General features: G+C 32.2%; 1 protein-coding gene across 1 annotated transcript in view; it reads right to left on the minus strand.

The window, feature by feature from the left end:
• LOC123714226 (rho GTPase-activating protein conundrum) overlaps positions 1-15,708 on the minus strand; it is a 79,951-nt gene that overhangs the window by 63,140 nt on the left and 1,103 nt on the right. Inside the window, exon 2 of the mRNA XM_045668419.1 lies at positions 1,263-1,345. Coding sequence (XP_045524375.1) covers positions 1,263-1,334 — 72 coding nt within the window. The 5' untranslated portion in view covers positions 1,335-1,345. The remainder of the gene's footprint in view (positions 1-1,262; positions 1,346-15,708) is intronic.

Genomic DNA, 15,708 nt, shown 5'->3' on the forward strand with positions numbered 1-15,708 from the left:
GCAGGGGAAAGATTACGGTTTTGGGATCACGGTCCACATTTAAACCTATGATGAGCTATATTGCAAAATAAAGTGTGGAAATCTAGATTAAAGAACTTGAAAATATCCAAAGAAATTTAACTTCTGATATTCTCTGCTTCTATTATTAAAGTAATACTGAATGTAAAATGTATTGTATTGAGTCTATATATCTATTTATTATAATGTTGATTTTTACCTATCATTCATGACTGTACGATAAAAATATTAAGTAATTCGTATATTCAAGTCACAATATTAAATCTAACAAAACAATACTTCATCATTCGCGTAAAGATTACATCGCAGAAAAAGTTTAATATTTCATACGAATCGCGTGGAAATGAGAGGAAAGCTGTTGATATATAACAAAACTATATTTTCATTTGTCCAGTAATAAATCAGTGTAAACGCGACTTTCTGATAGAAAGTAAAACCGCATCAATTACTTTTAATTGACTAGCAAAAAGTTAGTGTTAAACACACTAGTCGTGAAGACAGAACTGACAATTACTTTTTGTTGCAATATTCATTATTGTTTTGTGTCAGGTTAGAAGTTAAACGAAATATAATTGAATCCAGAGATACTTTTGACCAATCACACTCACGCGCCGATCGCGACGCGTCTGTTGGACATGAAATGTGATAAACTGCCATACTTCCTTCTTTTGTTTAGCTGTTGAACCTTGACAGTATTAAGGTAATTATGGACGAAGATAGTTTATGTAGTGTTTATTGTATTGGGGGTACGGCAGTGCGCCCGCCAAGTCGAGCAAAAAAGCAGCACGGCTGTACCTTGCTTTTCAAGCAGTTACTGAAGACTGCTATTAAGGCTGAAGTTACCAAGCTGGGATTGTATTAACACGGTATATTTAAAATTTGCACCAGTAGTTTTACAATAACTAGTAAAATTTCATAATTTTGCAACTAACTCACTGACTGACCGATCATCAAAACTCGAAGGCACTTCTAGCAGACATAGGAGCTTCAAATTCAGAATACAATTAGTGTTTAGTGTATAAATCAAGGAAAGGATATTATAATTCATATTTGTAATATTGATATACTATAAGATGTTGTAATAACTAATTTCGTAATAACTTAAAACAGCTTCTTGAGTAGGGACTCAATAACTTTTTATGGTAGAAGAACTGAGTTACGAGTTTTTTTTTTTTACAAGTTATCTTTTTTATGGCATTATGCATTATGACCTTATGTCTAGTCAAAGATTAAAAGCGACTTACGCATTCGGTATTGAGAGAACGCCATGACAAACTATTGCTCCTCTGGAGATTTGTCGCAACGTGTTTGGACATTATGATGCAATCTGAAAAAAAATAAAACCAAATACACAATAAATATATGTTTAATTATTTTTATACAAAACCAGCCTAAACAGAGGTAACAGTTAATAATGTAAATTTTGTATTAACTACTAAACATTACTCCGCATACAATACAATTCTAGAAATATGTCATATGTGATACTTTCACAAATAAATTTAATTAATAAATATCAAATTTCAGATAAGATTAAAAGTCAATTATTTCATCTGTTTTTGATAAATTGATATCAACATACTTGACATATATAACAATCTGTGGTTTCTTTATGTTATCATGGCCTACATTAGCTACTAAAATGCCACACAAAACCAATATGATTTCGGTATGTCAAATTCAAACTGGATCAACTCTTAAGTCATCTTGAGTCTTTATTTAAGATTAAGGTTTTGCATAGGAAGTGTTTAAGGTTTGTCAGATCTCTAACGAGCTACTTTGGGAGCCCTGCCGAGAAAACCCGGTCAGCCAGCAGATCAAGCGACACAAATGGATTGGATAGGCCATACACTCCCAACTATATTCCCAAGCAGGCTCTTCATTGGAATCCGCAAGGAAAGCGGAAGCCTGGCCGTCCCAAGCAAACCTGGCGGTGAACAATTGCAGACCAGGCAAAGAGAGCCAGAAAGACTTTGAGCGAGGTGAATCTCGAGGCTCAAGACCGATCGCCCTCTGCCCTATCTAAAGAGTTATAGGACAGTAAGGCAAGTAAGTCATGGGAAGTGTGTTTAAACCCAAATTAATTAACTCCGTCGCGTTGGTTGTTGGTACTAACGACATCTGACTGCCACCGTAAGGTGGTTAGTACCAAATGAAACGGTTTGATCAAAGCAAAACATTTCATTTTGTGGTGACAAAGTGTTAATTCGAAGTTAAGTTATTTATTGAGGCGGTACGATTAAATATTTATCCGGAAACCGAAATGATCACACACGTGCTAACTAGCCAGAACGAAGTTAAAGCCTTCGTCTGCGCAGAATATTAAACTCGTGAAAGTCGTGAAAGCGCGCCAATACGTCGGTGCTTCCAGGCTTGATATGATTCAAGTAGATCTACTTTAATTTGACTGTTACATAAAATACAGTAGATTATAAAGAAAAAGAAAATTGCGTAGAATGTTCAAAAATATAATATTCTCAACATACATGCTTTCTTGTTTTGATGATTATGAAAAAAGTTTATTTAGTTATGTATCAATTTAATACATAAAGCCTTTTAAAAAGCTTTCACGCATAATTTGTGTTGTATGTGCCTCCGTTACACATTACTCTACTTTGTGACATTCCGATTAACAATTTCTTATTTTATGAAATTAATGATGAGAATGATTTTGAAAGTGCATACAATCGGTTGTTATTAGCTGTAAATTTACTTTCAGGACCTTACTGAACCGACCACAAATATAACCCTGAGGTCGTGTGCTCTATTCCAGCATAACCAATAGATTTTTTAGACAAATATTTCATGTAGGATCATAACTAGTCTTGCCATTAATACTGTTCAACTTTTTTATTATTTTGAATATGGAACTTTTAAAAACTCCTCTCGATTTTGCGCCATTTCACATATTTTTTCGTGTTCATTTTCAAATTAAAATATGGAATGCGATGCTTTGGTGGGGCGTGGCTTATCAGTGGAGTCAACTACATACATAAACTACATTCTTGTGAATAAGGAGTGAAAACTTCAGTCAAAGTAAACATTATTCAAAAATATACCGTGGACTTTCCAGTAGGATTTTAGTAGGGAACTATCCAAGCCTGGCTTGATACCAACTGACTTTTAAAGAGCTAAAGACTGGCTCTCATCTAGTCCAGACCTACCAGACTGATCAACCCCTTAGAGTTCAAGTTATGGTCAGTTTTAGAGGACATGACATACTCTAAACGACACGGCGACATTGAGTCTTTGGTTTTGGACTTTGGAGAAACAGAAATTTCCCTTGGAAATTGTGCATAATTCCATAGATTCGTTGCCAAACAGATTAATAGTGGTCATTTAGTATAGAATATTTTTTTCTTTTCAGCTAAGAGTTTAATAAATATGTAGGTATAATTTTTTATAATACATATTACATTACTTCATTTAATAAAATAGCATTTTCATTTGTTACAGAAGTTATGGCTGGAATAGGTACATGAATAACACCTCGTTTCTTAAGATAAATAATAAGTAATAAATAAATAGTTTATAATAAAACATTGTGAAACTGTAGCATTCGAAATTTAAATAGCAATAAAGTTATGAATAAAACTATTTTAGTATCTTTTTTTGCGACAACAAAGTATCTTAATTTAAAATGTTAGTGAAGCCATGGACATTCGTTTGAGCTGCTGGAGCGTTTCATGTATATATAGTTTAAATACAAAATAACAGGCGAGACCTATGGGCCATAGTTAAAAAAGTTAACTCTCTGTGTTCACTAACTGATTAAAATCACCACAATTACACATTCTCGTGATTATATAATTGACACAATAACGACAAAAATAAAAGGAGCTTAATGATTTACCCTGCATTATTTTTTATTAATTATTTAACCGTCAGTACTTACAGTAACTGGGGAGCCCACGATTTTAAAATGAACCCACGATAAATTACTCAAGTGAGCTTAGATAATTAAAAAAAAAACTTTTGTACGTAAGATATAGGTTATTGTGTGGTCCTTTATAAAAAAAAATGTTTATTATGGAATATAAGATACAGGTATCACTTATTCCACGACATTAAATTTTTATCACATCCATACTCATCGAGTCGAGAGAAAATCCCGGCGTAAAAAAAACTCTCGGTACTCTTTTAAAATAGCAAATCATCATAAAAAATGGCAAACACTTATTGTAAAATATATATGCTATATTTAATAAGTGAGACGTATCTATTAGTGCCATCAGTCTTTTTGCGCTCTTTAATCTACTATTTATTCTCTTTTTATCCATTTGTGGTAACGCTTTAAATAAAATAAATTATTTAATTATTAAAAATAATTATTATTTAAAAACAATACTTAGTTTGTAATGCAATTTTGATAATGTATCAAGAACAGGGTGAGTTAACACGACTCGAATTAATATGACATTTTAAACCGACTGACAAAATTTTAATGCGCAAAATAGCATCAGATCTTTACGAGGCAATTTTAACCTGAGAAAAGAGTATTTAATTATATTCACAATAGAGATACGTGCGTATCCGAATTGGCATCACAGGTGATTACAGTTAGAACAGCTATTTGCATTGAAAGTGTGGACGACGACCGCATAACAAAACACTTCCTCGATGCACGGCCAATTCGTACTGCCTTTTTGCTCTAATTCTTGAACTTAGTAAATATCTCCTACATATTAGTATTCTGATGTTTAGTTTTTTGCGGAAGACTGAAAAATTGTCTTTGTCTAGACGATTCTATGGCTTTATTTTTTTTCACAACAGACCACACATCTGTTATTGTTATGACGATTTATATTTTATTACATGTTTCATAATATATTTATTTCAAAACTCACAAACATAGAACAGTTGCAAAATTACCTAACCTAACTAACCTAACTAATTAATTATTGTAACTAAGTTATAAAATAATAATAAAATTAGTTTAAACAGGAATAAATATAAAACTAAAACTAATTTAACGAGTCTCTGTGGCTGTATACGTATACATTTCATTAGTTATTTATTCTAATTAAGCGTTTTCTCTATCTTTTTATGAGACCTAACTTATATTTTATAGCATAAAAAAGTATTGAAATCGTCACATAAAAATACAATGCCTTCCAGTTTAAAAGAAATAAACCTTTTTACAAATTTAAAAAAAACTTTTAAAAGTACATATAATTAACAACATACCTATAAAATAACAATAATAAAAATATACATATATTAACGGTATAAATATGTATTTATAAAACATCAAAAAGGCCCTTCTGGCATTTATTTATTTATATCTGTGAACGAGAGTCTAAGAAATTATTTCTATTCGATAGTCACATAATGCACGTTGTAACATCAATGCGACCTACCTGCACTTTTGTAAATAATATTGTACATATTGTTAGAAACTAATATTTTTATTTTATATAGCTTATTTAAAAATATTTCATAACACATGTACCCCTGTATCCCTCAGATTTATACAGGTATTTAAATAAAATGTTCGGTTCAAACATACTTTATTTACCAAAGAATTACATTCACTTAGCGAGAAAAATTACAGTAGGTTAGTAACTAACATTTTATTTAAATACCTGTATAAATCTGAGGGATCCGTAACTCATTGTTATACGGGCTTATTTATAATTTTTTTGGTTGTACTCCTTAGAACGTTCGTAAGCCATTCATAATTTTCAGGATAAACCTTGAAACAAAATCGCCGTATTTTCATTATACTGTTCGTAAAAGCCACATATCAAATGAATTGTTATTGAAAACAAAAGCCAAGATAATTTTTCAATTCATCTAAACCCATTCCGCAGAGCACAACCGTGAAGTCTGTGACAAGAGATTTCAATCAGTCAATAGTAATTCTGTTCCGCAAATTTGTTTTTGAAATTACCGTAATAGACGAAGGCAAATAGCCCAGAAATCATTTATGAATGTGGTCTATACTGTTTGAAAGTAAATTCTGCGGTTTTATAGCGTTTAGAAAGAGAAAAGAGCTTAGAAAGGGCGTACAAAAGAAGAAATTCTTATTATAGTAGGTTGTTTCGTTTTAGTTTAAAATTGACGTTTCAAAATATTTTTATGAATCAAAACATGCATTAAAGCACTAAACATATATCAAATTTCCTTTTGAACTAAAATTTACTTTGATTAAATGATAATGGTGAAATATCTAGCCTTAGTACCATTTCTATCACGTAACGAAGAGTGTTTGCACTGCGATGGTGCCCATCTAGATGATGTTATTTTTAAAAAGTGAATTTCCCAAATGGTAACATTAATTTAAAAATAAATTTGTTTAAGTATTACTTTTGGTTCCTTTTTTATATTTTTTTCAAAATCGCAAAATTCCGAGGCCCACCCTGTATTTATTTTATCAAGCGGATCGTACTATAATAATATCTACAAGATTTCATTGGTTACCAGGTTTGTTATTAGTCCTTTAAATTACAAATTTCACAATGCGGCATACAAATAATAGCTCATTAAAATCTTCTATATATCCTAGCTTTATTACGTGATCACGCAAATAACAACCGTGATAATTAAACTATTACTTAACTTTATCTAGCCGAGGTCGACGAAGAACGACTTATCTCTTACCAAAGTAGCACTAGAGTCCCCGAGATAAAAAGGTACATCAGCATGTTTAAAAACGCCATGACACATTTAAGCAATGTCTAGAAGAAAAGAGGAATTGGTATCAAAACCAAAATTAGATTTATACGAGCCCTAGTATTCCCTATCTTCCTGTAGGCTGACTATTGGCCTATATATTGGTCTGGCTATTACACACGTTTCTACTTGATTCGAGAAAGGCAAATGTTAAACCCTAAGAACAGCTTTTGAGATGTTGTTTAGGAGGCGAATGTTACCGTGGACTGCGAACTGCACCAATACATCGAGCCTGACCTAGCTCTGCATACTCGCCCGTCTACCATATGCCAACAAACTGTCGTCCTCAATACTGTACACTGTAGACGCTGGACGCAAACCTGTGGAAACAGATGACCCCAACGCGACGCTTAGACGTGAGCTAACCACTGCCAAACCCACAAAGCAAAATATATTGCCATACATTTGACGGGAAAAAGAATTAATTGATAGTCCGACAGTGTTTTATTTCCTAATGATTGCGTCACTTGTTACGAAGTTGTTACAACAACTCAGCATTATTTTATAAAAATCGTTAGCAAAACTTACACGCGGTTCCACTTAACGTTTCGTAATCAGTACCAAGAGTGTGTTAAAATAAATCATTTATGTAGGTAAGATTTGAGACAGATTTCAGCCATGGCTTTTCTTGGGGCAATTTTTTGATTTATACCATTAATATCAGAATAATATTCCGTCGGCTTAGCGGCTTTTGCAAGCAGCAACTGACAGAGATGATATCAATTCAATATTTCATTCAATCCGTTTTCTATAAAGAATTTATTTTTAAGGTATCAGAAATTAACACTTGCTACTCAACACTTGCTGTTCATATGAGTACCTAGAAGAATTAATTATACTTATAATAATTATTTATTGCAAGAATTTGGTACAAAAATGTGTAAGGTGGTACAATAGTAAGTTCGCATATTCTGCCGCACACAATGGCGCGCAAATTTGACTTTAAAGGAGTTTTACATTATTAGTCGTATGAATTGGTAAATACTTATTTTATTTGTATTTTACATATCATATCAAACCTTATTAAATTTATATCAACTACAGTGTCTCACGCAAATAATCATTTATTGAATAATACATTTTTTCCAAAAGTAATACACCAAGTAATATAATAATAATAATAATTTTTGAATACTTATATAAGAGTATCTCTTTGTCTCAAGACATAGAAATTGAATGTGTAAAATGTACGTGAAGTGAACAGTGATTTTAACAATGTTTAGTTTAATTTAGGAGTTATACGTTTAAGTAGCCACAAGATTATTAATGAAAATACTAAGTATTTGAGTGTTACATACAAATGACTTCTGAATTATGATTTTAACAGTTATATGAAATTTCTCTTCAATGGTGTGTTATACGATTTTCAACGGCTTTAATACATGGAAAATAACCAATAAAGTATTATTCACAAATCATGGCGTCCATTAGATGACATGCGCCATTCCTAGCAAAGTATGCGACTACATTAAGCTTATAATTATAGGGCTGCCAGTTGCTCTTAATAAATGAAAATATTTTTAGGCATTATTTACATTGTCAAAGTCAAGAAAGAAGCCTTAGTAAATTACTCATTATACTTTATCATCTAAGTTCTAATGTAATGAACGGGGGGCCAACGGGCAGGTGTCTCACCCGATGTTATGTGATACCATCTCTCATAGACACTCACATTGTCAGACTCACAAATGCCATTATTTTAACTATAGCTGGTTTCACATAGTGGTGGTGCGCCGCAAAAACTGCCATAAAAACGCTCAGTTGTGGAACGACGGACGTTGAGGTGATACGGATGGTATTTTGTTTTCTGACGTCCGATGATGAAATTCAGCTGCAGGTAATCCGAACAACTCCTCAGAACACTCTTCGTGGTAAATGCGGTTGAAGATTCAGAGAGACCCCACTTCTCTACGCAACGCCAAGGGATCAAGCCGCTCGAAAAGTGACTGGTGGTCGACAATTCGACGATAAGTTAATAAGTTTCCCTTTTAATATAATTATATATAGTTTTAAATTAATTTAATATTATATTCAAATAGCAAACTGACAACCCTGACATGATATTGTTGTTATTTGAATGACGCGTGCAGTCCTACTTAAGTACGGAGCAACGCTTTATTATAAAATATGTGGCTACATTTATAGTACATCTACATGCCTCTACGCCTCTTTATTACGAAGAACAAACTGTAAAAGGCACTCAGTTATTGGCGTTATAGCTCATTTAAAAATGAATAGTATTAGAATACAATTTCATAAATAATACTACTATACAAATAGTAGTATTATATAACTAACGTGGAATTTTACTCGGAGTTTATCCTCAACTTATGAATACTTCGACAATTTTGTGTTTGTGTGTGATGGTTGTATAAACTGCCTCTATTTGTAGACACGATTCCTAAAGTGCCTTTCAACCTTAAATTATTATTTTGTTTTTGGGAATCGAGCCCCGATCAGAGCCCCCCAGGAAAATGCAATGAATTCACAAAGCATTGTATCTTTGAAGCATGGAGATGGAAATTTTACTTATTTTAATAGTTAGTGTCAAACACACACATTTGAAGCCTTCTTTTGTGTGTTACACTAGACAAATTGGTGGCGTTTTGTTGGATTGAGAAAACGTTTAGTGTGGCGTGTTACTGATTGGATGAGAGATACTGTTTACCAACCACAATCAAACGAAACGCGCTATCGTTACAACTTTTATTTTACATTCTTATCCAATTCTTTTTTAATTAAATGCCTCAAAAATTAGATATGTAGTAACATCAAAACTATGCCTCATCTTGGACTCAATTTTCCTGCAAATGGCGCAGTGCTCTTATTTATAAAACAAAGAGTATTACTATTTCCATCACGTCCTAAGGAAACTTCAAGCCGTCGCAAGGTACACATCACGACTTAATTGTGTGATACAAACTATTTGCATGATAATTTAGCACCATGACGTTTAGGCTTCATACAGACAATAACAACCATATTTTAAGCGTATTCGTGAACCGCTAGAAAAAGTTAAAAACGCTTAAAATAAATCTGAGATAAGAATTTTAAACTAATATAGGCTGAAAGAACTTCTAATCCGGAGTTATGAACCAATAAATATCTATTTAAATTATTAGACAATTACGGCTGAGTCGTCGTTGATTGTCTAACACTATCCGATTTCCTCACGATGTTTCACCGTAAACCAAAACAAAAACACCAAAGTCAACAGCTGCTTGCTTAAGCACTATGCGTAGAATATGGTACAGAGCACTTAAACGTGCAGCTTTTGCACTCATTTTGTAAGAGAGAGAGGCCACAAACTTCAATCAATAATAATAAAATATTCGTCTGATTTAATATTGTCATCATGAATTTCATCCGTAATCGACTTAAAACTGTTTATTCGCTTTATTCATGTTTATAAAGACTTACATACTTGAGCAAGGAAATTCCATATGAATGCTCTGTCAATAATGAAATATGGACGTTCCTGCATATGTACATACGTTACAAATGCAGTTCTTTGTTTTGTGGTATTCATGAGATGTATGACAAATGTCTTCATAGATTCTTACACTTTGAGGTTTGAATCCCTTTTCTATACAATGTTAAGAGAAATACGTTGTTTAGATATTTCTGAATCAGTTTCAGCTTCTTCCTATACAAGTACTACGTTGGCTTTGATGGTTCACTAGTCACCACATATATTAAGGATATAAAACGTATGTCACTGATACGAATTAGTTTACATAGATAAGCTTTAGTGTAATACATAACTCGATCATGTAAATATGAACATATGAAGGGTCTTACGTTTAAGGGTATACAAATAGTACCTCTAATTGGCTTATTTAATATACATATAAGACTTTTTATGGAGCGTTTCAATATTCCCGCCTAACGACCTATATTTATTAGATAGACTGTCGTACCTTCACTTGGTTTACATATGTAAAATTATATAAGCATTTTTAGTTTATGTAGACATTACATAATGTTTATAAGTAATCATAACAATAAAATATACATTATTCACAATTTTCTTGACCTATATAAATATAAAATTGAAATAAAAAGTTTGGTCCCTGTGACAGCATTATATAATAATTAGTTTTTAAATAACCTGTACACAGATACCATAATAATAAGTATTACAACGGATGTATTAAAGTACATGTGATATAATGTTTTAATTAACATTATGAGACATTTACATAGTATGATGGAATGTGATCACATTAAGAATTCTATATGCACTTTGCATTGACAGCAAGGCGTAGATAAATCGTAATACATGATTACATTATTTACGTAGTTTAGCATTGAGAAATATGTTGTTGTTGTGAGCTATTTATATGGAGGAACATATATGGGAAACGTATCCTAGACTTCTTATTCACAAACACACTAATTATGACGATTTTGATATTTTCCATCTCACAAATGGGATATGCGGAAATATTTGAAGAGGACATTGATTTTGTTAAGTAGTATAATAGAATACAACTGTATTTCTTGGAATCACCATGGATTAAAAACTTCAGTGGTTCCCTCATTAACGGATTGGCGAAGAAACTTAGTTCTGCAGTCTACGCGGTTAAAAAAATTAGCTCACTAACTGATGTCGATACAACTAGACTTGTTTATTTTAGTTACTTTCACAGCTTAATGACTTATGGCTTATTATTGTGGGGTCATGCTCCTGATGTCGAAAATATTTTCATCCTGAAGAGGGCTATTCGTGCAATCTATATTTTATAATGTAGGGAATCTCTGAGAGATAAATTCAAGAAAATTAATATGCTTACCTTTCCCTCGCAATATATTTATGAAAATATTATGTATGTATACAAAAATAGTGATAGGTTTGCTAGAATAGAACATACGCACAATGTTAATACTCGGAACAAAACCAGGCTGCAATTTCCCAGTACTAAACTATTTAAAGTTAGTAATTCTTTTTTTGTGGAAAAGGGATACTCTTCTTTGATAAAATCCTAGAGGCTCTTTTATCTCTGCCTTTTAAAAAAATAAATGTATTAAAGAAAAGCTGTGTAAAAAGGCTTACTACGGAATTAACGATTATGTAGTTGATAAAAGGTCCTGGGACTAGTGCTAGTAAATAAATACATTACCTACCATACCTACCTACCATAAATACATTTTGACAGAAAGAGACGATTACTTTTAGTATAGCCTATTTTCTTAGATTCACTTCTTGTTGCTGCTACGACTCGTTATTATAACAAAATTATATCCGGGTGCTAACGGTTCATAACAGTTATAATATTTGATCGCTAATGGGCAGCCTTACCATAAAGTGGACAGGCATTTGGCTATTCCTTATTCGTGCATTTTGTTGATACTTATGTGGCCAAGAAATTTGCCTTTTTATACAACAAATATCCTTTTTTAATAGCACGGTGTAAACGGGCAGTGGGCTCACCTGATTAAGTGATGCTTCTGCCCATGGAATAAAGCTGACTGTTGCCATACTTTATACAATAAGTGTTATATATGAATTGATACATTTCAGAGGAGTATGACTAAAATAAAAGAAATATATGGCCAGTGATCATCTAATTATTTGCACTAATCACTACTACACAATAGAAATTTGTAATCTCGACTTTTGCAAGCCTCAGATCTACCTGTTAATGCAACCTAAATGTCCGTTATGAAACGAGCATCCAACAAAACCGCATAACGTAACATAACGAAAGGTCGAGGTCTTGCCCGATAAACCCAGAACTTGGACATGTTAACTTTTCTAAAACAAGATTATTTCTTAACTACCGGTTATCCATATTCGAGAAATCTTGTGAATTAATTGGAGTGTAAACCATATCTCTTTCACTATGGTTTAATATTAAACGTATCTTTGATTGGCTTGAGGAGGCATTTTCTATTATAAAGTATTATGTTCATTAACATTGTGTCATTAAAAAAATATTGCCTTTCTAATAGATACTTACTAGATAACTTACAGATAGGTAATAATAGGCGTTAGTACATTATAAAAAATGAACGTATGCGAACATGTGTTAAAAATACGAAACTATTTAGACAAATATTTTAAAAATCGCAACCAGTGTTATTACTGTTTCGTCTCTTTCCATAAAATCGTTATTAAGTATACTGAAAAGAGACAAAATATCTCGTTAGTTAAGTGCTTAATGCAAGATTTCACTTTACACCGAGTCCTAGAAGTTTTGGTAATTAAAATCCGTGTCTCTAATATCACTGTTAACATGAACTTGGTTTCAAATTGAAGAAAAGAAATGTTAAGTCATACAACCACGAGACACGATTTTAACTTATTCACTATATTCTGCAATCGATGAGGTGAACAGCAATAGTTGGTATAGGACCTCGTCTATTGCATCCCGATAAGCACTTAAAGACTAAATATTTTAAGGAAAACTATTTACTTAGTATTTTTTGTGAGGGCACAATGTTCGCGCCGACTAATGGCAGTTAATTATTCGATAAACTTAAATAAAATGTTATTTTTAGAAAGCTTTTATTTAGATACATAATATTACGATAAATTAAATTAGTATTTTGTAAAATGTACGAGGATTGCAAGTGCAACGCTAATAGAGCTAAATTAGCGATGTATTGTGGTCGTATGTCAAAATATGCGCGTGCGCTTATCACTGGAGGACGACTGACGTCATGCTTCAAGTTAATTTCTAACATATGCGAAGACTAGCAAATTTATATTTTAAGATTATTATTTAAAATATTCAGGATTGGTATTCGCAAACTTAAATTTATTCCGTTTATGTCATGCATGTAGTATGAGAGAAGAGATAACACTATGAGCGAATACAGATAGGCTCAATTATCAGCATTTTATTTTATAAGCAATAGCACATATACTAATGAATACATATTAATTTAAGGTTCAACATCAATAAGTTCATTTCAAACGAGTAGCTGTAAATGTTTGGTAAAACCTGGCCGAAGACGAAACTCCTTTGTTGGTTAAAATAAAACAAAAAACTCGTCGTGAGATAACATCTCGGGTCGTTTACCGCATTGGTTTGGAGGACATCAATCAAAATCGGGATGCAGCGTTTTCAACTCATTATAAATCTCTTTATATCTGAATAGTAGCTGTTACTTTAGACCGAATTAAATGCAACATTAACCATAATATATGCATGGAAAGTGCAAAGCCAAAATTGTTTAAAAAGTGAAACTTAATGATAACGTTAGAAACGTTTGAGAAACTGAAAGGATATAATGCTCAGTTATAATGTCTTTAATAAGGTTTTAGATAAAACAATTTTTTTTTTTAAATCAGGTATTCTCCCAAAAGCACATTAAAATAGGTAACATCTCTAATAATTGCAACCCCGTCTAGTATCAAGTTATTTCGTCTATGAAAGAATCTACCTATGAAATTGTTATTATTATATGGTCTTGTATAGGTATTGCCTTTATAGTACTATCTTAGGCTTAATGTCAGGTTCAATGTTGAACAGATTACTGAATAGATAATGCTCATCTACACATGATTACATTTTAAGCGGGTAGGAGAAGCGTTGCCGGTAATGATTGAAAATTCTCATTTTCAGGAATAACTACTGCGGCAGTCATAACGTAAACACTATGACATTAAAAAGTTGTGAGATCCATGTAACACTAAGACTTCTTAAGAGAATATTTAATTATCTAACCTAAAAACATCCTTTATTGGATTACTGACCATATCAATATTATATGTTTTTTTTTTAATTTGTAATATATAAATTAACTTCATTCAGTTCAGTAAATTCAGCCTCCTAATTTTATCCACGACGAAGTTATATGGGGTAAAATGGCGTGAACTCGAGAAAAAGATATCCACTTTTTTGCTCGAATTGTGCGCTCGATGTGCGAAGATATAATTAAACCCAGACAACGTTCGAGGTCCATCATTAGATTAGGACAGTGCTACCAGAACCCACGTATGCTGGTACCACTGTTCCAAATTGGATCATCAGTCCATTCGTTCAGGAGCTACGCATCTCGCAGAACTCACATAATTAACAGATGTCAAACTTATAACTATTTAATTACCTAAGTTCAACAATAATGAGAAAATTTCACATTTTTAGTAATTGCCGCAGGCATAGAACAATCTGTCTAATTTGAATATATTATATCGAAATTTGATTTTACTCCTTTTTTACTGGCTTTTTACAAGCGTTTACACTACTGTAGAATACTGCCGCCAGAGACAATTGATAAAATATCTTCTATTTTCAGTTGAGTTTACAGTTCATAAAGTTTTTCACTCGCATTCATACTTTCCATATTTTCTTTCGTTCTACGTATAGGAGATACAAATGATGGTTTAGCTATAACATGAACGTGAGAACCGCAGCCTTCCCACGTCGACCTTGCTGTGTTTATCATTAACCTCTTCCAGTCAATGGCTTAAAACAAGCATTGTTTGCTTCTACATCTTATACACTTAACAGGTTTCAAAACTCTCCCTTAGTTCAGTGTTTATTTTTGAATTATACATTATAACTATGAAAATTTACCGGTAAATAATAATTTGTGTACCACCACTAGGTTACTCCTAGTATGTTTTTTTATATATATTTTACAAGCCATAAATATAGAAAATCAGTATTTTCATCACCGTGTAAACGTAATCTTTTATACGTAAAACAGACTCCTATATCCGTCCGTCATCTTTATCAGTTTATTAAATAAGTTCCAATCAATATGAAAAAAGTTAATTTCCATTCTTCCTTATAGACTCAACTAACAAATGAAGCATTAGGTATTTTAAGTTGAGAATCAAAAACACAATTTAATTGATCTACAGGTGAGCAACACAAATATCCAATAACGTACGATAATTTCTTCACTTTACAATAGATAATACGTATACGTACGTAATAACTTCAAATGTTTTCTTTATAAGATAAATATTTTTAAATTAGCCTACGACGTCTTGCGTATCATTCAAAAATATTTCGTTATCCCAGATAAAAAATTGTTATGTTTTCGTAAAAAGTCCAT

This window comes from Pieris brassicae, chromosome 9 (genome assembly GCF_905147105.1).
Source record: "Pieris brassicae chromosome 9, ilPieBrab1.1, whole genome shotgun sequence".
In the NCBI taxonomy this organism is placed as follows: Eukaryota; Metazoa; Arthropoda; class Insecta; order Lepidoptera; family Pieridae; genus Pieris; species Pieris brassicae.